The 25,351-nt window shown below is 40.3% G+C and overlaps 1 protein-coding gene across 12 annotated transcripts in view; it reads right to left on the bottom strand.

Moving 5' to 3' along the window:
• The window catches only part of APBB2 (amyloid beta precursor protein binding family B member 2), a 158,888-nt gene that overhangs the window by 39,385 nt on the left and 94,152 nt on the right, over positions 1–25,351 (bottom strand). For 6 of the 12 annotated variants that reach the window (XM_032187360.1, XM_032187361.1, XM_032187356.1 and 3 more), the window contains 5 exons: positions 19,954–20,162; positions 15,928–15,990; positions 15,437–15,522; positions 15,267–15,327; positions 2,733–2,879 (listed from right to left, as the gene is read on the bottom strand). In XM_032187360.1, the coding sequence (XP_032043251.1) occupies positions 2,733–2,879; positions 15,267–15,327; positions 15,437–15,522; positions 15,928–15,990; positions 19,954–20,162 (566 nt within the window). The remainder of the gene's footprint in view (positions 1–2,732; positions 2,880–15,266; positions 15,328–15,436; positions 15,523–15,927; positions 15,991–19,953; positions 20,163–25,351) is intronic. The other 6 variants (XM_032187362.1, XM_032187358.1, XM_032187368.1 and 3 more) reach the window with 3 other exon arrangements.

Genomic DNA, 25,351 nt, shown 5'->3' with positions numbered 1-25,351 from the left:
ATGTATTTATTCCAGAAGAAAATTATTACACGAAGGTAAAATCTGTTCATCATGCAAAATACGCTGGGATTAAGGTAATAAAACTAAATCCAAATTAGCTGGAGAAGATTGGAAAAATGGACAGATAAAGAACATAAGTCACAGGAAATTATCCTTGCAATGCTCGAGGGACGGCTTGGCTGCAGCCAGAAGCGATATATTTTGCTACGTTTTGTTGCTTTATTATACAAAAGCTATTTTAAAGATGGAAATACCACAATGGGCATGGAGAAAGGATTTAGACACACGCGGAACCTGATCGTCTCGGATGGCTGAAGAGCTGCAGGGACCTGATGCTCCAAGGAGGAGGGCTCTCGCAGGAAGGACCACGAAGGGAAAGGGAATAAAGGAAAGTCTCAGACCCAAAGGCATTTCAGGGAGGTGTTAGGTATGGTGGTATAGAGGCCAATGGCATCAGTCCATCTTCACTGAAGTGATTTTGGAAGGTAAAGGGATATAATGCACGGCAAAGTAGTGATACAAACAGGTGAGTTGCTTTTATTTTTTCCCTTAGATTCTAGAGAACTGTGAAAGTTAGAAATTTACAGGGAATTTGTCTTGGGAGGAGGTGTGAAAGCCTGTACCAAAGCCAGTGACAAAGCTTCTGTAGGGTCAGAATTTTATTCAGGGTGGTTTGTTTTTCTGTTTCTTTATTTTTTATTCATGAAAATTTGGGGATAGTCCTAGTCCCAATTTCACTTTCATTACATTCTAGCTAAAATAAATCTCGAGGCAATCTTAAAACCCCTATCTGCAGCCATCAGTTCCAGCTTCGTAATAGATTTCTGCTGTACGAGCTCTGTTATGACAATGACAACCACATTTTTCAGATTCCTCTCTAAACCATGCCTCTTCCAATCACTCTCAAAACACTACATTGCCAGCAGAAAAACGTGGTTGTAATGATTTCTTTTTAAATCAAGAAGACAATTTACTTCAGGAGCCACCTACTCAAGCACAGCATCTCTATTGTTTTGTCATGCTCATTTTTATTTTATTTTTTATGAATATCACGATGAATTAAAAATTCTTTTCCAGGGGACCAAAACTTGTCACCAGTTTGGCTTGAAAACTGGCAAGAGTTTTGAACAAAGAACAATGGGATTGACAGAGGGGAATAAGGACAAATCTGAACATTAGATTTTAAACAATATAAAACATATGATTTCAAAGGAAGCATTTCAAGCTCATCAAAGTTCTGTTTTCTTAAAAATAGATGGGATTACACACATTTGAAGAGAATGGTGTTTTTTTTTTCACCCCTGCCAGGAACAACAGTAAGTCCAAAGTCTACAACTGAGTCATCTCTATCTGCTTGTCTAGGTATGCTAACTGAATAAAACCATTTCCAGAAGTAAGGAAAAGGCAGACCGGTTATCTTGCTTATTTGTATGCATAATACACACTTCTTACATTAAAAAAAACACCTTCTGAAATTACTTTCTATAGATGGAGCACTTCAAATGTGTGCCCCCAGAAACATTATTTTCATTTTTAAACAGGTTCTTCCTCCCAGCTGCTCCTCTGAAGGGTCTCTGCGTTGCTGTGGTTGAGCCACGACTGAGAACATAAGCCACAGACTGTAGAGAATGAAGGATTTTTCCCCAATTTATTTCTTTATTTAACCTAAACAGGCAATTCTCTTCTTTTGGTAGTGCTGTTTCGCTACGATAAATACCAATGAAGCTAACAACATTCACTCTTGCAGCACTTTTTCATTCAGATCTTGTGCAGTAAATCCACATTAGTGTAACTCCCCTGAAAACAGGCCAGGAAAGTGGTTGAAGATGAGATGTAACTGAAGTTTAAGGATGTTGTTTCATGAACAATCAAACAATGAAGACTGATTTCCTGTGGGTTTGTCTCGTGTCCTCTGTACATCCCACCACTATAACACCAGTTTTTCCTGTCTTATTTCATCTACTGATTCCTCCACACCTTCGGCTCTTTCATTGTCCCCAGCACACCTGCTCTCCACACCACACCACCTCTGCCTGCCTTCATGTCTGCACCTTAGCTCCCACCGTGTTACTCTGTATTTGCTGCCACTCCAGAAATACAGCACGGACCTTGCAGCATTCAGGCTGATGAGGGTGCACTGCCCTCTGCACTCTGATTTTCCTTCAGTTTGTGGGAATCTGACACCCTTCACAACTGAACAACACTGGTCAATGCATTCAAGAACTATTGGAGAGGAACCAACAGACAGACTGATGAAATTCATTTCTTTCTGAAAGACTGATAAAATAATCATCTTAAAATACGCCATCTGTCCATCACTCTCAACCTTCTCACCCATGTTAGAAGCACAGGTCACGCCAGCCAGGGTTTCCTTAAAGCCCTGTTGTCCCTGGGAAACATGTGAAGATGCTGTTCCAAAGCATCACATTAAAACCTCTGGCCAAGAGAAGGATTTGAACAGTTTTGCTTGCGTGTCCCCAACTCTGATATTGCACAGGTGTGTACTAGTAAAGACTTAAATGTTAAGGTGAGGTCTTTGGGGCCCCTGCAGTTTGGAACAAAACTATGTCAGCACTGTCCTTGAACCCTTTCATATTTTCTAGCAGGATCAGCTGGGATAGAGATATCCCAAACATAGAACATGGATATATTTGCCTTAGAGCTCTTCTTTCGAGCTGTTTTAAAACACGAGAGGGATGTTCCAAGAGGAGGACAAGTTTATCTGTTCTTACCTCTCCCCAGATGCCAACGGTGTCTCTGATGTCGTTTTTACAGTAAGAGAGTTGTCTGATGCAATTGTTCACAGCAACACTGCTTTTTCCAGGAGCAAGATCTTCTTCGGCCATTTCTACCCAGCCCAGAGAGCGCACAGCAAAGCACTAGAAAAGAAACCAGAAAATATCTGAACATGGATCATAGTGCACAACACAGTGACTGCCGCGACACAAACACAGACACACACAGAGTGAAAAAGGAAAAAGCCCAGATACAATAGAAGGAAATTTTAGCAAGTATCTTGAGCTCTACTTGACAAGAAAGAAAATACTATTGGATTAAGTCTGTTGTGAAATTCATGCTCATAGTATATCTCACTGCCTGGCTTCTATCTGGATTTTTTTTTGTGGATTACAGCAATCATTTTTTACAGTAAGTTTAAGGTAGCCAGCAATAACAAAGTTAAAGGACTGACAAAATGATAAGCTAGCGTAAGAGGAAGGCAGGATTTTCCTAGAAGAAATTAAAAATGACCTTTAAAACAAAACAAGTTAATTATACAGTTTTTTAAGCAGAAGGATGTTTAGCCAACCAGAGCACGGAGTTGGCAGAACAATCTATGGTGGCAATGCTTTACACATATGGTGCTTTCTGCAAACAAAACAAAATGAGAGAAATTGAAGGGAAGTATTTTTACCCTACATTTACCAGGGCAGAGATTAAAAAAACAAACACCAACTTTTGAAAAAGAAACACCAAACCACACCATATTTGCTCTCAAGGTTTTACAGCAGGTGAAATACAGACTGCACAGTAAAGCAATGGGAGCTTGTCTGTGAGACTAAGATTTAACCAGAGAACATCACGAGCATCTCGTTCTTGTGTCGCACCACACTGCCAGCAAAGGATGCACAACAGACACACCAAACTTTTACGATGGTCCCAAAAGGTTCAACAATAATAGTTCCTGAGCCACCCCACATACAATTCCTGCTCCCTTCTAGGCATATAATATGGCAATGGGCATCAAACAGTGCTAAATCAAATCCCATCCCATCTCTGCACTCCAGTTTTGCTAGAATAACATGAAGAAACTGTTTATTTAAGTCAGGAGTGCCTCAGGACTGACCCTGCGCTCATTCCCTGCACTCAAATCCTCGTTGCCAGCCTCACTGCCACCTGTGGAGGTGCAGGATTTGGCAGGCACAAGTTACAGAAGCAAAGGTGGGACAAGGAAGAATTATTCACTGAAAACCTGCCACTGTCCATCATCGTTGTTCTTTCAGCCTCGGCCTCCTCTTTCCAAAGTGGGTCAAGGATCGGTGTTAATCAGCACTGAGCCTTCTCATCGAAGGCAGAAGACAACAAACACCCTGTGCAAAAGCCTCCCGTGCCTCCACGTTTTTCTTGGCTTTTATTATTTTTGCCTCAAAAAGAAGGAAACCAATACGCAAATTCTCCTACACCGCCTGCTGCCTGGCCCGGCTCTGCAGGAAGCCACAGAGGTGCTGCCTTCCAGCTGCACAGAGAGACGAGGAAGAAGGTGAAAGAGGAAACAGTGGAGGAGTCACCACTGAGGGGGTCCTCTTCACTTCAGGGCTATACAAGCTATCAGCCCCCCCCCCCCCTTATTTTTAAGCCATTATTAAGCTCATCTAATCTTAAAATTGCAGGATTAGTTTTGGCACATCAGATGCTCATGAATCTTGCTGAAAGTGCTGTGATGCCCATGCAGGTATTAAATATTTATCTTTGCAAGCTTTTTAAATACAGATTTTTTTTTTTTTACTGGGCCGGAAGGCTTTTTTGTTCTGTTTTGGCTTGGGTTTTAATACAAATATTTCAATATTGCACTGGGTATAGGATACTAGCAGTGAGAATAATTTCCTAAATTGGCTGAGGAGAAATGAAAAGCTAAATGTATGTAACAAGCATATTGCTTCCTCATTATTCTTCATATCTCATCAACATCTGCAATTTGTTAGCTGATTTCCAAACACTGAGAGAAATCCAGTCCTTGCACTGAACGGAGTATATACCTTAAGGCCAACAACTGGTGAAAAGCAATCAGCTCAAGTTGACAGCAGGCACAGCTCTGATTAGTAACGAAGGTGTGCATGGTGAACTGGTGTTTTTGCTTTTTTTCCTTCTCTTACACATCATTATTCTGTGTTTTAAATTCACCAGTGGTGGCACCTGCTGCATTTCTTTCCCTTTGTAGCCCACTATCATGACAGCGCAGCGAGCTGAAGAGGATGCTCTGCTGTCCATCCCACACGTTCCCCTTCACAGGGGGAGCCTGGCATCCTTCCTCACCTCCAGCCCCTCAGTGCTTCCACGACAGGTAGACGAAAGAAAACCAGGCAGCTTCTGGCACCTGGCAATTTTTTTGTGTGTGGCTTAACTGAATACCTGTGCTGGTCTGACTTGGAGGTAGGGACAGACTTTTGAGCAGATTTCTGCTCTAATTAATATGATTAACATGAGATAGATACTATGGTTTATTTTTCATGAGTATAATAGATAACAGAAGTACATATACATGCACTTGTACAAGGGGGAGGGCAGTAGAAGTGTGTTCGTGCATGCTGCATGCCCCTCTTGTGCATTGCCAGTAATTGTAGAAAACTTACAGAAGATCCACTTCATGTTTTCTCATTGGTGTTTTTTTGTTTTCTTAATTATCTCGCTGAGAAGTACTTTTTAAAACAAAAGAAACAAAGCACAGCATAAGCAACCCACCCAGTCTCTCCAGTTAGGTACGACCTAGTTGTTACATCAGGGTTAGCTGAGCTGGCCACGGCAGCAGAAGTGCTTCACTAGCTGGCAGAGCATCATGGCATCACGGTTCCCAGCTCCATCCAACCACACTCACAAGCTAAGAAAGTGCTTCCTTGAGCTGAGCGAGCTCTGCTCATGCAGCCTCCTCTCTCCTGGAACTAACACGTGGAGTCAAAACCAGCCACACTGGAAACCAGAGTGCAGCCCTCCTTGACTAAGAGCTTAGGAGCTTGTTAAAACAGACACCCCTGGTAATGCCAGCTGGTTAAGTCCCTCTGCTCAAGGCTCACAGCTAATTATTGGCAAACGATCATTTCAAGGTAATCCAGATGCCAACTTTAAGCCTACAGAAGTCTACCTCATTATAATTTCCCCCCCTCCCTTAGGGCGTAAACAAACTGTCGTTTGTTTGTTGTACCTTTATGTCATGTTAGACGTTTTCACCACTAACGTACAAAACAAAATCTTAGCTTTTTGTGCCTGGTTAGGACTCTCTGCATTATCTCAATATCAAGTCCCTAAAAAGGATGGTTTAGAAAAATGTATCTGAATAAATGAAGCATGATTTTCCTGCTTGCTTGAATCTAATGTCCCCAGACTCTTTCCAAGTTTTCCAAGTGCTGGCAAAGACAGCTAGGTCTGAAGCAAACCAAAGAACACATACATAGGAAGAACGACAGGTTTAAGAAGGGTGTACTGCATTGGAAGCATTTGCACATTACTGTTTGGGATGGGGAGAGATTAAAGATACGGAATGAAAAGGCAGGTATCCCCGTTCAGTTTTCCAGTTGCAGAGAGCATTTGTTTGCCTAGTTGCAAATCCAATTACTGTTTAAGAGTTAATGGTCTGCAGTCAAAGAACCCAACTCATAAATGCTGCAATCCAAACCCTGTAAAAGGCTGTAAATCTCTCTCACAGTGCAATTCAGACTTAAAGTATCACATAAAGCTGAGTAGTTTTAGAGGTTTGAATGAATTTGGCGAATCATGGTTTGCTCTCCTGCTCTTTAGTGTCACAAATGCCTTCCCAACAGGGAATGGTCCCGCTCTGCGAGAACTTTTCCAAGAGAATCATCAGCAGGAGCTTTTCCAGCAATGTAGGACTCCAATATCTCTGCATGAAAGCAAGTACCACGTTCTAGCTGTTGCCTCATGTAGTGCTACACAGGTAGCGTTAGAAAAAAAAATAATTAAAAACCCAAAGCAAATGCAATCCCCTGCTAGGCAGAGGGCAATTACACAAGACTGAAATCAGAGCAGTACTGGAAACTGGGTGGATCGTAAGGACACGGGTAGACAAGACCCCATGACAAGGAAAAATTGCTTTAGGACATCAGCTTGAGTACAATGAACTAAGGAACATGCTAAAAACACAGACTGACTGCTTTTAGGTCACACAGCTGCTGGTACCTACTACAAACGATCACATTTGGGTATGTGTTCCTTGGTGATTTATACATATGCTACTGATTTCTTCTCTACTTCTACAGGACTTTAATTTGAGCTTTTTTTCTTCATTTCCCTTTATGTTTTTCCTTTTTAAAGGCTGTATCTGTCGGCAGATATACGTAAATCACTACAGTGTTCAATAGGGCCTTTTATCACAGGCCACTGAGCAGACTTGTGCCTGAGATGCAGCATGTAGGTCACATTATTAATCGCTCCTTATGCAGCCAGCACAATCTTGAAAATTCCAATTACTTTGTCTTTAATGGCTTCAAAATAAAACAACCCATCTCCTTGCTTTATGTTTTGGAAGTACCATAAAATACAGCTGCTGCATCCGAGGAAAGAAATACGTCCCAATATGTTTGCCTGCATCCATCAATTTGCATCGATTTCAGATGAAAATATTGGAGATGATCAAAGCCAAACCGAGTAACAAAAGAATAAAGAGATGCTGCTATGCAATTAACCAACAAACACTTCCATTTAATTGCTGCAAACAGACATCATTGCATCCATTTTCTCATAGAAACGCTCAGTTGTCACATAAAACTTCTTAATTAACAAAATTCGAAATGCAGAAACAAACCCATACTAATAAGATTTTTCACCATTTCCAGCTTTCTGTTGCAGTTCATGTTGTATTATCTGAACTGCTGAGAATGTGTAGATCATACACAAATTTGCACACAGATGCTCAAGTCACAACAGGATTCAGAAATCCACTAGTAATTGCTATTGCAAGGAGGGGGTTATAAATTCAGCTCTTGCGGAGTAGAATGTGAGGGCTTTACAAATACTGTAAATTAACTTTTTAAATAAATTATATCTCTAGGGCAGGTCAATATTGAACTCTCTGCTTTGTCAGTCCCTCGCTCATTCTCCAAGACACTACAGCCTCATTTTTTCCAGACACTCAGACTCCGGTGCGTGGGATGACAGAAGTGGCTCTCTTCTTTTCAGTTTAATACTTGTCTCAGTGGTGCCTACTGGCTCACAGCCAGAGGTCAAATCCACTCTATCAAGACAAGAAAGCCTTGCAGGACCATTGTGCTGGTTCAAGATTTTTATGAATCCCATTTTTTTTATTCATTACTACATTTCTGATCAAGTAAAAAGCCTACTCAGTTGAGCAAAATGGAATGGATGCTATTATTCTCAACTGATACCCATTTGGTAAATACAGTTCTGAAGAAGAAATTAAAATTGCCTTTTCTCTGGTCTTCTCAGTAAAGAATAGGCTTTGATTTCAGATGCTTTGCAGGTACCTTAACTTCATACCCTAAAAGGCTGGGGTTATGGACTTTGCTTTGAGCTACAAATGGTGTTTTGGTTTTCATTTTAATATAGTGAAATAAAAAATATGCTTCCTCTGTGCAGAAAAGGCAGTCACTTTGTTCACCAGAAACTAACAAAGGATGATTGTTACAATAATGCTCAAGTGAGGGTCTATCTTGCAGAATAACTGACCTGTAGGATAACTGAACCAGGTTTTGTTATTCTGCTATGCACAAAAAAGACACTAGGAAACACATATTTGCATTGCCAGTGAAGACAAGCCCTGCAGGAGTTCACAGGTTATGGAAGAATGTATGTTCATTTTTAAAAAACTGATGCTCTGCAGTTGTTATCCTTAACCTTAAGTGAAATATAGCCATTTTTCTGATGAGGGCTCTTGTGCAAGCTGATGGATGTAAGAGGTTCTAACGGAGCCAGAAGTACTTCATTCAGTACTGTTGTATGCAATTTCAAAGGTAGTATGTATGACATCCAACTAAAAAAATAAAAATAAAAAAAATAAGTCTTTAGGTGAACTCTCAACCTTAATGAAACAATGGCAAAAAAACCTGCCTTCAGTACAGTCAGGATTTCAGGTCTCTTTAGAAGCAACGTTGTTAAGAGTAATTTGTTTTGTGCAGTGATTATATTTAGGACAGGATATAAAAGTCAGTGAAGTTCAATCACTGCTGATTGATTTCACTCTTTTATTTGAAAGTGACCGAAATGAACGTGAATCCCAAGTCCAGAAATCTTGATTCCCAAACCCTGGTGGGCTTCCCATGTCTGAGGACCCATTCACTGTCCCACTGCCTCCCTGCAGCACTGCAGAGCTATCATCTTAAAGCATATGGAATATTGCATACCTGAAAACGTAGCAACATGGCGCCACAATGTATTGCATATCTCATGCTTTTACAACTCCTAAGTGGTAAATATTGCCTCCTACTCCCTTTTCTCTTTGCTGAAATGCAAGAAATGTTGGCACCCAAGACCTCCGCTCCTTTAAAGTACCATCTAGAGCTAGAACTAATACCAAAATAAAAATGCACACAAGTTAGAACTATCTAAATATTGCTGTCATTCAACACAATGTTGCATTTAAATTGATTTTTAAATTAACTTCCTCCATAAATCTAGCTTTCAGCAAGCCCACTATAGACAAATAACCCACCAAAGTTTTACCATGCTGTTTTCAAACTGTGTATAAATAATATATATTGTGTATATACATAACATACATAAATATGTAATGCATATGGATATATAGTATCTCAATATGCACTCTGTGTTTTTTCATTAAAAATCTATGCAACATAGTGATAAAGTTTGTGACACTGCAGACAAGCACGGGCTGCTTTCCCTGAGCCGCCCTCAACTGGCAAGCTAATATAAATAATTGAAGAGAAGCACAAAAATATCATCTGGTCAGTTCATTTTGTAGCAGCAACATGATGAACAGATATTCCAGAGGCAGTTCATGATCAACAGTCTCTTCTAAAACTGGAGCTGGTGGAGGCTATATATTGTTTTAGAGGTAAAATAATCGGTCTCCAGTGGGGAGTATGAAGGGCTGCAAGCTGTGATTACTTCAGCAGTGTATTAACAAAGCAATACCAGCAGAGGCTGAGCTAAACAGGGAGCTTCCTGCACACCAAATCCATCGATCTGCAGAACAGCAAGAGGAGCTTTCTGCCATGGGACATAAGTGTGACGAACATTGCTTCTTCCCCCAGTTTCTGCCCATTCCCAAGGACTCCTTATCAGTCACGCATACAGCACTGCTGGCCCAGGAAGAGTTGATACTGTGCTGAGCCACAGAGCACTGAGCAAACTGTGATTAATTAAAAATAAGATAAAATAAGAAACATTAAAATAAAACCCACAACACTTATGTCATTGCATCAAGGGAAAAGTATAATTTGAGACAAAAGGGTTCTCGTATTTTATCTTCTCTTTTCCCACTCCTGTAGAAATCCAGCAGCCTATAGTGCAAACCTTTTGTCCATTGTATCTCAATAAATAAAACACTGATAATGTCCCCAAATTCAAGACGTTATTATTGCTCTACAAACCTGGAGACTTATGGTAGATTTTAAAGCATCTTCCATTCTTGCTCCCATGAGGAATGGCTTTGTGAAACCTTTTTCTAAGAAAGGTTTCAAGAAAATCTTTCCCTGCATATCTCTTCTGCTGCTCAGTCACCCATGTCCTGATCTGCCACAGCAGACTCGTATCTAATTAGATCTTAGAGAGAAGCTGGATTTCTAGGAGTGCAAGACATGCAATATTTTTGCAGGATCTAACAATAAATCTCATAATCTTGAAGGGCTCAAGTAATTAAATTATATTATCCCAGATATTTATATTATACATATATTATAATAAATAAGCAGATTGTAGCTATGTATACCACTAACAAGCCAGTCAATGAGATTTGGGTACAACCTCTTGTTGTACACAAACACCTCTGTCTGTACCTCTGTCTTCCTCTTTCTTGGGCTAATTTTTGTGTTTGATTATAACTAACACCCCATTTAGGGACAAGATGGAAGAAAATATTCTACAGATGGAAATCCATATTATGATGGATGCCACATCATAACATTATCACTTATAACATCACCTAATGACACAGTAGATGTTAGTAGTATTTATTAAGACTTCATTTCCACATTACCATTCTTCCCACTGAAAGTCTAAAATAGGCCAATACCAAAAGGAAAAAAAAATGAAAGTACTTAAATCTTATTCTAGTTCTTCTGATTTAAAACATTCCCAAATATCACTTAAGGAAGATCCATGAGCACCGAATATAATCTTTTTTCCTGCATTTTGAGCAACCATTTTTATGCTGTTTCATGAACAACATGAAAAAACAAAACAAAACAAAACAAAACACCTGCCTTTCAGCCTTTTCAAAGACGTCCTTAGGTGTTCTTTGGGCTAACCACCCAAACAGAAATTTCTGCTGTTCACAAGAAAATTTCAGCTGCTAGAAAAAATACTTGAAAAAATAAGGCTCCCCCCCACGCCCAAGTGATATTGAAATCCAGAACTTTTTTTTCCATTGCCTCATCTGACAATCACTTATAAATACTGCCTGTAATTATGGCTTAAGTTGCAAGGAAAGGGATTACAGGCAGAAGCTGAAAAAGTAAATGGAATTGCATATCAAGAATTTTCCAGTAGGGAGGGTGGCTATTTTAGATCTCCTCTACAAGGTATTGGAAAAAAGTCCATCCAAAGTTACAAACCTGATCAGCTGTACTTAAAGGCAGCAGCTCTTTGTTTTCTACAATGCTCAAGGAAACAAGCGCTCATATTATAGGGAGATAGCAACCCCAGATTTTAGTTGAGATGGACTAAATCAAAGCTTTTTGTAGAGTTTCATGTGCTCACAAGAAGTTTATATACAGGACTGTGGAACTACTGGAAAAGCACTGAATGCTCCCTGTTTGTACCAACAATTTTAGAAGCCACTCTGAATTTGAGAGAGAATTACAGACTTTAAAGTGGAAAGATTATCCTTTCTTCTAATTACTTGACAGGACAGAAACTACTGTTCTCTGGTTAAGTCTTCACTTGGATGAGAAATCAGACTCATCTCCATCGTTAAGGAGACAGGCTGACTGCTAAAAGTCCTGTGTCTAGCCAGGATGTTTGCTTTTGGAAAAGATGGGAATCAAACGAAAACAGGGTGTCTCCAAGCCACATGTACCTACCTCCACAGCAAGAGAAGCAGCACAGAGATGGAAATTAATTCCTTGGGGGCCACTTAGTATTTTGTAAAGAATATTTCAATTATACCACTTACAGGCTGCTTTCAGGACAGCCACAAGTAGCATGACAAGACACCTAGTCAGAAACGTCCCTTGCATCACTGCGTAAGGCCCAACTGGTTAATCCTTAGTGCTCAGGAAATGCATAGGAGTTCATCACCAACTCATTTTCTGGATCTTCAACTGAATTGTCATTCACCTGCAGATAAGTCATCAAATTTAAATACCTGACATCAGCATCTCCTACCTCCACCCAACTTAGAAATGACGTCCTTTTCCTTTCTTTTGAGACACTGAACATTTACTGATTTCTAAATTAGAAAACAGACTTTTGGAGCAATTGCTTAGTACTTCAGCAGATATAAATACGTCTTCCATTTCTTAGACATCAATACAGAGCTACTCTAAAATGGCAAAGCTGGAAAGCAGAGCCCTGCTGAACAAGCTAACATAGACTGGGAATTTGAAAATCCATACAGAAAGACTACATTAAGCCTAAGCAGAAAACCACATTTGAATGGAAAAAAAAAAAAGCAAGTCCAAATGTCAGGCCAATTCTGTTCAGATTTCAGGGAAATCGAGTCCCACTGCTCTTCCATGTTTCAGCCCCTCCCTGGAGATGGAGACAGATTTCCCAGGAGGTTCAGTTTCTGTGCACCACCACAAGGAAAAAATTTAGCATCTTTCTACTCTTTTACACACAGCCATCATATTTTACAGCACTGTAAAAAGAGACAAGCCAGAGAAGTTTACAGTCCAGGACTGGGAAAAGTATCTTTTTACATCCCTTGAAACTCAATTAGGAAGGCACAGGTTTCTCTATAAATTAACTAGGAAGGTTATGATCTGTCTCCTGGGAAGCACCAATTCAAAATTCATTTCCAGTTGTGCATGTTTCACATGCAGAATTAGTATCCCTGTCAAGCGCAATGAGCCATCTCTTCAAGAAATTCCTACCAAAATAAATCACTGAAATTGAGAAGCTCGATGTAATCATCCTCCCCTTCCTCCCCCATCCCCTTCTCTTTTATGGTCTTGTGCAGACAACCTGCACCAAATGCCAAGGATCTGAAGCTGAGAACTGTACCTTGAACGCGTGATATACAGGGAAATGTTTGTTTATGCACAATTTTGAATGCCTGACTGCATCACTGCATAAATCCTTTTTCTTACGGGATCTATGTGAATTCTCTGACATACTTTTCTTAACACTGACATTTTTGCAGTGCTAAAATCTTTAGTCTCTAGGGAAGGTAACTACCTAAGCTTTCCACAAGGTGGCACAGTTCCCTTTGCTGAAAGACAGCATTACTCAGTGCCACTGAGGGAATTTAATAATTTATTTATTTATTTATTTTTAAAATGTACTGGCCATTACCATGAATAGGTTTAAAATCTCCAAAATCTCTCTAACAAGGATCGTTTTAACAAATTCTTCCAATAGAGAGTTTAATGAGTTAAAAAAGCTTCCTTCTAGGCTGTAATGAAAGAAAAAAAATCTGTGCTTGCTGCCACACAAGAGCAGGCTTTGAACAAATACAGTTAAGGCAAGCCACGTGGCAGAGGAGAGGCTAAAATTCTGCATTATACAAGTGTCAGGGCACCCGTTTCAAATCTTATCACACTTTTACTCACAGTATTTCGGGTACAATGGGCTAAGCAAGGAATTCACCTACCACACACACCCTTACCATCCGCGTGAGCACTGAAGATCCCACAGGTAATGGGATCTCCCTCTAGTTTCCTGACCATCTCCCATCCCTGCCAAGTATGGCTGTGCAGCAGCTGCTTGTCTTTGAGTCAAGAGATTTAGAAAAACATAAAATACATGTGTAATTCCTCCTCTATTTCTCGTCTTGCTCCTCTCAGTCACTTCTCCTGTGAATGCTTCAGTGTTCAGCTATTACTCATGTAAGTGTCATCAGCATGGTTTGGCCTAAACAGGAGAAACAAACAGCTGATACAGACAAGCTTTTGGCTTCAACCAATTTCACAGATACTGGATGGGTGTCAGTTCCATAACTCTTGGAGTTAAAGAGCTAGCCAGACAGGGTGGGAGATGCTGACACAAGTATTCCTTGTCCACACAAACACTGCCACAGTCCTCCATGCAGGAGGGGCTCCCTAATCCTACCTAGCACCTGGTAAAGAATCAGACCTAGCAAAATACTGTCTCCCTGCAATGCTTTCCACACCCTCAGACTTATCTTTTAAGGGACAGCTTCCTGGTTCTGAGAACTGCTACCTAACGCTCATCACTCCCCCACTCCATTACCGTGCCCATCATTATAAGGAGCGCAGCTGAAACCTTGCTTTTTAACTGCCAGCCTGCCGAGCGGAGCACGCTTATTTACATCTGATTTAAACATCACAAGCCAAATAATCAAGATGACAAAGACGTTTAAGTGCCCTGATCAATCTGTTTTCTCTCTTAAAATATATCATTAATGCTATTATAATTATTAAATCTGTTGCATACTGTCTTTCTGCATATAAGCAGCTTCTGCTCCTGTCAGTCACTGCAGTTACATGGCACAGCCAAAACAGTTATTGAAATTACTTGGATTTCCAATTATAGCAATTCACATACATCCTTAAAAATGGATGCAAGCACATGGCAAAACTGTCAACAAGACAAATCTGGAGATATGTATGCAAGCACTCAAGACCTTCTGCTACTTCTTTCCCCTCAAAAACTTTAGATTACATCAGTAAAGGCCCTGATTTAATTATGGTACTTGCTCACATAGTGGTCTCATTTTTCTTCACAAATTTTATCCTCAAACTAAATTGCATTCTCTGTTCTCTAAAATACAAAGTTCCTTGTTTTAAAAAAGCAGATACCCTGTTACTAGCTGAGAATTTGAGAAGCCACATGAACAAGGGTATTTAAAAGGGGGATAGACTTCAGAATACAGAACAAATGCTGTCATGGAAAGCCCCAGGAAGCTATCCAGCCACGACAAACTACAGATCCCTCTCGTATTTAGGACAGAAGACTTGCTTGGTTGTGCAAGGGGTCATTTCTTACTTCTGGACAGTAGAATCTCCAGCTGTAACACTGTCACATTTTCCTGGCCAAACTGAATGAAACAAATCTGCAAATTTCTTTGATGGAGTAAGTCTTGAGTGGTCAATCTACATTGTGCCAAAAGGAGGAGTGTATTTAACTTCGCAACCAAGGAGACATTCTGCAGCATGCAAGTTATGTTCACAATTGCAAATTTTTAATCATGATGCCATTTTGTGTATCTTGTTACAGACCTTGGCTTCTGGATCGCTGTTGATGCTACAAGAATCATCATCATCAGACTGAGGAGCATTTCTGTTACAGAAAAAAAATAAAAATCAACCTTAAAATCACAAAAAAAAATAAATTACAGCAAAGCATGAGATGGATCTGGTCATTCCAGAGACTTCTGAAGTCACTGTACCTGAGCTTCAAGGAGGCATAGCGCAACGTTGCTCCTTCAAACTCCTTCAGACTTGGGTCTGGGTTCACAGTGGCTGCATGCAGATCCTAGAGATAAAGGTAGCATTGTCAGCGTAGTATTAAGGACACCACCACGTTAGTTCTTATTTCAAAGGGAAATTAAATCCTCCCTGCAAAGAAGCGATAGTATTTCTGGCTGAAGTTGAAAAGAGGCATGCATACATAGTCTCAAGCTGCATTTCATTCAGTGCAGGCATCTTATTCATTACTTATGGCAGTTGCCCTGCAAGTTTAGACTGAATCCATTCCAAGTGGAAAGATCAGAAAAAGCAGCATGTTTGTGAGCTAGACATCCCTAGCAGTACCCCCATTCACTTCAGCCTAGGTTATGAATGACATTCATGGAAAAATAAAAGGGGAAAAAACAGCCACTGCCATGCAAAAAACAAGGGTAATAGTATTAAAGGTTCTAAAATCTGACAATATACTTGCCTTCCAAATGTCACTATTAATCTTTCCCCCATTCAGTACAGCAAAATCACTCCATGGCTGTTTCTAGACACATAATTATTCACACAGGAAGAAGCACATTGATAAAAAAAAAAAAAAAAAAGAAAAAAGAAAAAGAAAAAAAACACAAGACACTGTTGTTAGCATTGATATTTACAGGATGGGTTAGGGAACAGATCACCTCAAACTTCAGCTAATTACTGTATCGTGGCATTTGGAGGAAAGGGGAGAGAAGACATGCCTCTAACAGTTACTTACCAAAACAAATAATTGAAACAAGGGAAGTTAATATAAATTAGGAACGGACAATGAAATTACTCTTTAACTATGATCTTAAAAAGCAAGCAAAATGAATCTGAATATGAATGTTGGCCACAGCTGCTACAGCCTTTGATAAACAGCAATTAAGGGGAAACATTAGGATTTCCATTTGATTGGCACATTTGTTAAAAGACTAACACTACTGGAACTAGGTATACACAACGATATATACAAGGATAAGGTACATACAAGGTAAAGATCAAATACTTTCTAGAGAAAAAGCACAAGAAATGGACAGCGAAGGGAAGGAGGATTAGTAAGGAGTACAGAGAGATGTCTGGCTGAAGAAATAGTTTTGTAAAGTCTACCAGCCTTTAAAAACAAAAACAGAACCAGTAAAAAACAAGCAAAAAAGAAACAAACCACCCACCCTTTCATTTTCCATTCAACTTTCTAAAAGGTTTTGGAGGCCTTCACTGGTGCAGTCAAGAGAGAGGAGTGGGTTTAGCCCTACAGCAACCTGAGGTTTGTCCTCTGCAAAGCCTGGCAGGAGCAGCTGGTGGTGGAGCTGTCCCTCTGCTTCCCCATAGGGACAGGGACCCCATAGTCCTGAACAAGAGCCAGGTGGGACAGGAGATTTGGGTGCTGAGACGCCCCTCTTGGCAGCTCCCCAAACCCCCAGCTACTCACTGCTTTAAACCCTCTCAAGATGAGCCCTCCAGGTTGCCCAGCTCTGAGCCTCTCACCTCGGAAGTGTTTTCAGGATATTCCCACTGGAGCAATTATTTGTGAAAAACAATTCCCATCAGTAACTCTGCCTGAGCACACCTCTGAATTGCTTAACAGCTGTTAGCTTTTCCTACCAATCCCCTCATTTTTAATTATTAGCTGCTAGCAGCTACGTTACCTACAGAAGAGCTCCTACAGGTGATGCAGGCCTGTGATGAGTCAGCCTTTAAGAAGACACAGCTACCATCACCAAATGGGGCCGGGACCTCAAAGAAGCTCTTACTGGATTACCACATGTGTCAAAGGAAGCAAAGTTTCTGTTTGTCATATCATTTGAGAGACAGGGACATGAAGTTCAAAATAAAAATAAAAAATAAAAAGAAGGAACAAGACAAAGGGTGAAAATAACATTAGCCTGGGGAAAAAAAAAAAATAATAATAAAGAAGTGTTTCTAAATGTTTATTTGACAAACCCAGAAGCTGAAATAGCCCAAATAAACTCATCTCAGCTCTAGCACGTGATGTTTCACAGAAAAATGTGAAAAGGATAAAAAGACTTTTAGGGACTCATGGAAGCCTGCTGGGACAGGTAAGAAGCACCACCCATGCTTCGATCCTAGATTATACTCTTCCATCCCTCTAACACCTCAGTTTCCCCAGCCTTTTCAGAAGACAACAACACAAATACCAGCACATGGGAACGAGCTACAACAGCCCTCCCAAAGCACAGGCTTCCAACAGCTCTGTGGGAAGCAGCCGAGCACAGCTCCCGCGTGCTCCAGCTTGGAGCTGGAGCCTGTCCACCACCGCTGCTGCTGCCAGTGGCAGCACCAGGATAAAGATGCTTGGGAGCCCCTATTCTAGACCAAAATCCACATGTTTTGTGACGTGTCAGATTGGCCAGACCACAGATTTCCAGATTAATCCTATCAGTCTGCTGGAATTTTAGGGCAATGTTATCTTTGTAATGGCTAAGTCAAAATAAAATAAATCAGTATTATTTAAATAATGGTATGTTAGAAGCTTATAGATGAATGCAAAACCCTCAAGAGACAAATGCTTCAGCCTATACCTACAATTTAAATAGCCATATGATATTATCATATTAATATAAGTATTAGAGACTTGCTTATTTTCTGCATCATCTTTTAAACTGCAGTGTATGGTTTTGATGCTGCCAAAGATCTGCAAATGCGTACATCGTGGCTGGATCTGATTCTCCAGTGCATTAGCACTTCCACATCAAAACCTAAACGAGCCTATTATGTACTTGCACATACCACATTTTAGAATAACTCCTCAAATGCATTATTTTATGCATCTGCACTGTATTAAAACCTATGTTGTTACAATGCCTACATTTCATACTCTTGATGGTAATGCTGGGAATTATCATTATTTATAGTGACAAACTCTTCTCTTTTTAAAGCAAACAGAATAATAAAAGGTTAAAGGTGCATCTGCCACATTACTAGCAGGTCTGACATTTTCCTTGTAGAGACATTTTAAGCCGGGGTAGAAAAATACTTCAAATGAATATATGCATTCTGTCTCTGCAGTTCTGCCAACTAAACTGATTTCTGGGGGCTCCTGAAAGACATCTCTAACTTACTGTAATTGAAGCCCTGTTGTCCATATCCTAGAGTACAAGAAAGTGGTGAAGTGGTGAAGTTATATCCCTCACTTAAACATTCCAGGAATTTATACTGGAAGAATGTGCAGCACTTTACTTTCAGCATTTCTGAGTATTTTTCTTGTTTTCTACATGACTGATACAAATTGTTGTCTTTCTCCATGAATCTCTCTCAGAAATAATTTCCGATGTGTTTGGTGCACAGTGCATTCCACAGGAGCTCGACTGTGAACTGTAACTGATATGTTGTGGTTGTTTGTAACCTTATGACTAACATTTATGAACATGTGGGAGCATTCCTTCTGAAATAAGGAACAAGAAGGTACATGTTTAAGCCTATCTGGGATAAGGGTCAAGACTATAATACACACTTGGATGTCCTTAACTGCTCTTAGCTTTCATTTAAGTTATTCCGGTTCACGTATCAACAAAATCAAGAACAGAAGAAACGTCATATCTAAATACAATTAAAAATAAATAAAGATCAAGCATTGCCTGATCCAAAAACCAAAGCTAGTACAAAGACTTCCATTGATTCTGTAAAAACTGTGCACATTCTTCTGAAAGATTAGTTCAAAAAAGATTACATTTCAAAATGATTTGATAGTGTTAGTACTCCAGCCCACAAAAATCTTCCCAACTTATAAAACTAAAACGATAGCACTTTTTGAAGCACACTCTTCTTTCTGAGGATTTATTTTATATTTCTACATATATGACATCAATCAACCTTCTGGATGGTGCCTACAAGGATTATTTTAAGAGGCTGTATCATCTATTGCTCTTTCAGCCCATGTGGAAGAAAAGAGCGTGTTTCTTTCTGTTTTTAGTTAAAGACTGACTGCAACACAGTGATCCACTTGTGCAGATATTTTGTACTCATGGGAGTTAAGAGGCTTATACTTCAGAATATTTGCTGTTTAGTTAATAGAAGCTACCCTGTAAAGGAACTGGTGTCTCAAATGATGACTCAGGTTATCTTTGTGTGCTACTCCAACCACGTGAAACAGAAAGATGCAATTACAAAGAGTCTAACAAAAAAAGAAAAAGATTGCTACAATGTGCAAAAATTTTACGTATCCTGTACCTGTATAATGGAGTAGTGCTTCAGCACATGCTAGAGAACTACAATCATTTCACATCAATCACACACTAAGTAATTTATGTGAGATGTCTGATTTCATCCTACGCATCCAAGGTCTAGGATGCTCCATGAGGCACAGCTAGTACAAAATATACATCAATATATCAACAAATAGCTATGCTTTGGGATAATATCAGGCCCTGTGTTCTAAAGCTTACTTTAGGTAATGAACTGCTACTTCAAAAACTTATATCAATATTTTTTTATGCAGTATGCAGCACATAACAGGACAGTGTGTTACCTCAGTTTCTGGAGTAGGGGATGGAGTAATGGAGCCAAGGGATCCTTTCCGTGAGCCCTGGAGATCTGTTGGAATGGACACTGGACGTTGCCATTGAGTTGTTCCTGTTGGTATGTGCCAGTAGTAGATCCCAGCAATGTCATTGATCTTTTTCCAGCCAGGTGGTAAGTCTGGGTCTGTCTGAAACGATTGATCACTCCATATATCTGCTGGGAACAGAGAAAGAAAAAGAAAAAAGAAAAAAGAATCAATGCTATGAAGATATGAGCAGTTTTTTCATGGGCTTTCTCCGTGATACAAGCAATGCACAGCAGGTACTGCTGATGTACTGCTCTTGTGAAAATGAACACCAGAAAAACTCACTGAATTATTGAGTCTCACAATATGGTAACAAAACCTGCATGGCTTCAATTAGCCTACAAAGAGAGGGAAATCTTACCAAAGAGCCCTTCCAATATGGAGGTTTCCTAATGCCATCAGATAAACTAGTTCTTCTAATAAGGTTTAGCTTCAACAACAAAACAACAAATAAAACAATAAAACAATCGGAGAACCTGCACTGGCTTTACTTGCAACATCCAAGAGACTGCTTGCTCAAAACCATGTGAATAAAAGAACAGACTGATCATTTTACATACAACCATGACTGTCACAAACATACTGGTTTGAATTGGCTTTATAGTGGGGTAGGAAAAAAACAAAACTCACCAACAGTGCTAACACAGGGATGATAAGCTGGCTCTTCTGGTGAACCTCCTGTTAACTTAAGAACATGCCAGCAATACATATCAAAACCAGAGACATTCCCAGAATAATATGTGATTACAGATGCATGTAAGAGATGACACCAGTGGAAAAAACAGTGATTTTTAGAAAGGCAGGGGTATTGCCTGTGTGCACACCACAGGGACAATTGTCTTCTGAGGGCTATGTGCTCTTCAGAGGCTGGGAAGGGAGCCAGTGCTCTTCTAAACCTCACTGCTAAACTGCTTTGGAGGTGTCATTATGTTCAGCGCTATCAACCAGCTGCTATGCTGTACTCCAAGAACTGCCAAGATGCAGGGAAAGATGAGTACCCTCCTGGACATTTCACCAGCACTCGAGCAGACATGACGAGAACTGATCCTGGCACTCTGAACTGAGCTATTGCGAGAAGAAAAAAAAAAAAAGAAAGAAAAAGAAAGAAAGCACTATACCAAGGAGCAGCGGCTCATCTACTCCTGCAACTTTTCCAACCTTCAAAGACAGTCCTCAAAACACACAGAGCGGAGGGCAGATGAATAACCTGACCAGGGGAAGATGTCCACCCCATCAGAAACGCTGGAATTTGTTTAGGAAATTGTTCTGAAGCTGATAGGATAAACACTCCATTATTGTGACTTGTATGAAATTAATGGAAGCTCAATAATTTGGAAGCTCAAATGGAAGGTCAATAATTTGAAACTGATGGACAACACATTTTACAGAGGGTTTTCTTACATTATTGTGAAAAAGAGCCAACAGGAAAAGACAACAGAACATCTTAACATCTTGATTTATACAGTTTTATTTCTCTTCCATGTCTTTTTTGAATTAAAAGTTTCTTGTTAATCTGACCTCAAGTCTCTTAAGTGCTTTAGCACTTCTGTTGCCCATTGAATCCCTCTCATTTCTGCTATCCATATTTATGCACCTGCATGCACACAAACGGCATAACTTGATCTGATTCTCACTTTAGGACACAACCCAGGTTATTTCTCCCACAAAGCCACTCACAGTTCTTAAGTCACTGATTTATGACTTTAAGACTAATCTGAGAAAGCTCTGCTGAGAAGAAACACGACAGCATCATTACACTTAAATTCAATAATGAGCCTCACAGACCACAATTCGTGGCCCAGTATCTGAAAACAGTGACATTCAAATAATCAACTCCAAAAACTCCCAAGTACAGTGAACACCCACTTCTATATGCCCCCCCTCTATATTCTCTACTGCCTTCACCCACGTAGTTCTTGACTCCAAGGTCTTACGTGCTCTAAAGCCCCATTCACCTTCAGTCTTGCATGTTTTATTTTTCCAGTCCAACAACTTACCTGCACTTTTCCCAACCACAAAAAAATAAAACAAAAGCAAAAGACTTTCAATAATTTGATCACATCAGGCAAAAAGTGACAGGTACAAATACTGAATATGTCTAAATATCACACTGAAGTCTGTGCGGTGACATCTGCAAGTCCATGTACACGTGGGTAAATGTAAATAACCGGTTCATGGAATTACAAAACATCACAATAATGCCAGTGTTCACAAAACACATATCAGGCCTTTCCGTGCATGCTGGAACAGGAAAATAATAAGCCTTTGTTATATAGAGAAGAGAATTTCAGACTAGTTCAGGTTCATGCAGTTTATGGTATTAAACAATCATACTTCAGCATTGCCATGACATGAAATGCCTTCTCCTCACTTTAAGGTAGACACTGCTTCTGTCCCTGGTATACAGACACGTGTGCACACGTATTTACATATACAATTAGCAAAGTGTTACGCTATGGCTGCACTGCATTATTTCTTTCAAACCAATCAACCAAGGATGCAGAGGACACAACAAACTTGTTACAATAATTGTGCCAGAAAGACCTAAACAAAACTATTTCAATTACTACAGCCCAGGACATTCAAAGAGCTGTATTTCCCACACAAAACCAGGATGCATGTCCGTGGGTGAGACACCTGGTGCTCGTGTTGGGGTACTCCTCGTGCAGAGGTACTGGGCTGGGACCATGCAATGAACACAGCTGAACAGGACGAAGCCAGACCTGATGTGCTCACACTGAAACACCATTTGCCAAAGCAGTCAGTTAAAGGAATAAAAACACAGACTAGAAAGCCTGCCTACTTCACTGCCTGCTCTCGGAGATGAAAGCATTCATCGTGCAAGTCAAAGGCAATGAACCATTGCAAGAGATACAGCACACAAGAGCTGAAAGTAAGAGTCAACATACAAATACAATCTGACAGGGCACTGTGGCACCAGAGACCTACTACAGGACACCCACACGTTTTCTTTCCTTCAATATAGAATTATAGGTAGTAAAATATTTTTTTTTTCTCTGAAACTAAAGGACGTTGTTAAATAGCATGACATGGAGTCAGAAAGCCTACTGTTTGTTGCACGGGCCACTGTAAGGATGGTTCCTTACCAGGGCACAGGGAACATGAAGGCACCCTACTGATACCCTCCTACACCCAATGGTCCCTTCAGTTCCAATTTTCTTCAAAAGGGAAAGTGCCAGCCACAAGACGAGGGAGAAGGGAAGCAGGCATCTCTATCTACGCAAGCCAATTCTGTTCACTTTGCACCAGACAACCTGCATGTAACGAACCCAAGAGAAAATATAACTGAACACCTTGGACTTCATCTCAAATTAAGAACTCCTCTTTTATGTCTCCAAGGTTTTGGAGCTTAAAATATTACATGGAAGTGGCTCTTTCTAGTCTGTGGATGACCGAGACATACAGGCTTCCTCAGTGGCAGATGATTTATGGCCATCAGGAACTCTCCTGCAATTCCTCCCCAGTCATTCCCAGGACGTAAAGTTCTGCCTGGCATCTCCTGGCCTTTTCCGTGCCCTTCACTGATTTGCTGATGAAATAGTTCTAACTGTGACTCCGTGTAGACTGCTGGTATGAACTCTTATATCCTGATGACATACGGTACAATCATGCCTTCCAAAAGGCAGATGTGAGGCCAGGAAAGGTGGATGCACTCCCTCTAGAAAGACTTTTTGTGAAACTAATAACTGAAAAATTTCTGTACAACAGAAGCAGGCCTATCACAGTGAGAAACCAAAAGCACAGACAGGCTCAAAGAAACAGGCCTGTGTGTGCTTTTTGGAAATTGTTGTTGTTCTGATAATATGAAAAGCATGGCTTACAAAACAAAATTAGGACATAATTCAAAAAAAATGTGTATCCGTTTGTACTATGGTTGGTTTATTTACCACGCATATTACAGAAGGCCAGGGTCTCCTGGAAGGCTATACTAGAAGAGGTTTCTTGCATGAAATGCATAAAGCAACAGGACTAAGAAAAGCAATTCTGAAATAGAGTACAATAAAACCACTGTATCTGAACTGCAGGAAAAAAAAAAAAAGACATTGAGATTAAGAACCTGGCTTCATATTACCTCTAGAGCTTCTCTCTCTACAGCAAGAAAGATTCAGATTCTGATCAGTGGAAAAGACCACTGCACAACCACACAAAAGGATGAGCTCTAAGCCATGCAGGTTCCCACAAGGCTGCAGATCTTTGAAAGCCAGTTTTTCTGGAGCACTTGGTACATAGGGGTGACTCCTCTGCCTGCATGCACACAGGTGATGAAGTCCAGTGTCAGCCCCAAAGGCAGGGGGCTAGAAGCTCCACGTGCACAGCTCAGCACAGCAGCAAGGCTACAGCTCACCCTTCACCTCCTCTTACTGCACTGCCTGAGCACGAGGTGTGGAAGGGCCACCAGAAGCAAGGCTGGATGGCTCTGCCCCCACAGCTCCACAGGTCTCATGGGTGAACCACCTCCTGGACAGCTGGACTGTCACCACACAGCTTACGTGGAGACTCAGCACCACAGGGATGATAGGATCATTTCTAAAAGAAGGGGAAAGGGATGATAAAAAAGAAAAAATCAGAAGTAGGAGCCCACAATGAAGGCAGTGCCTGAAAGGCTTTACCATCCCCTTTTAAAACCAAATGGGGAATTCGTGTTAGTCATTTCTCTTTAAAGATGAAAATAGAAAGAACTAACCCAAAAAGCATGTAGTAAAGTTTTAGAAAAGTACCTATTTTTTTTGTTTGTTTGTTTTTTTAAGGGATAAATAGATGCTTCCATTTTTAATAAACGTACAAAGGAGTAAAACAGTCTGAAAAGACTTGTTCTCTTGCTGCAACTGTCTTGTCTAGTTTCACTCAAATAAATGCTTGTGTCTGAATTTTTGTCTGAATGGCTGAAGCAAGCAGCCTGTAATGAAAAAAAAAAAAAAAAACACCACCACCTAATACAGCCTTCATCCTGGTATCACTGTAACTGAGGAGTTCAGTAAAAACTTCAAAAATACCAGGAAAATAAAGCCTGGTACACAAAAGGAAACCGCTACTTCTCTCTTTTGAAAGAACTAGCAGGCACAAACCTCCATAAAGACAAACACATTTAGCTGGTAATTCAGGCTAGGACAGCTTTGTGAACACATTTTGCATTCTGAAGAAGATCCCATAAAGCCCATACAGTGTACCATACTGCTGCTTGTAACTCCCTTTCCCAAATGTCAGCCTCTGCCAGCTACCTGACGGTGTGCACTCAAATTCCATGCTGTAGCTACGGATCAGGTACTAAGCCTGGCACAGCAACTAGAGAAGTTAGGAA

Source organism: Aythya fuligula, chromosome 4 (genome assembly GCF_009819795.1).
Source record: "Aythya fuligula isolate bAytFul2 chromosome 4, bAytFul2.pri, whole genome shotgun sequence".
In the NCBI taxonomy this organism is placed as follows: domain Eukaryota; kingdom Metazoa; phylum Chordata; class Aves; order Anseriformes; family Anatidae; genus Aythya; species Aythya fuligula.
The sequence above is the reverse complement of the archived record's forward strand: the minus strand, read 5'-3'. Positions and strand labels throughout refer to the sequence as shown.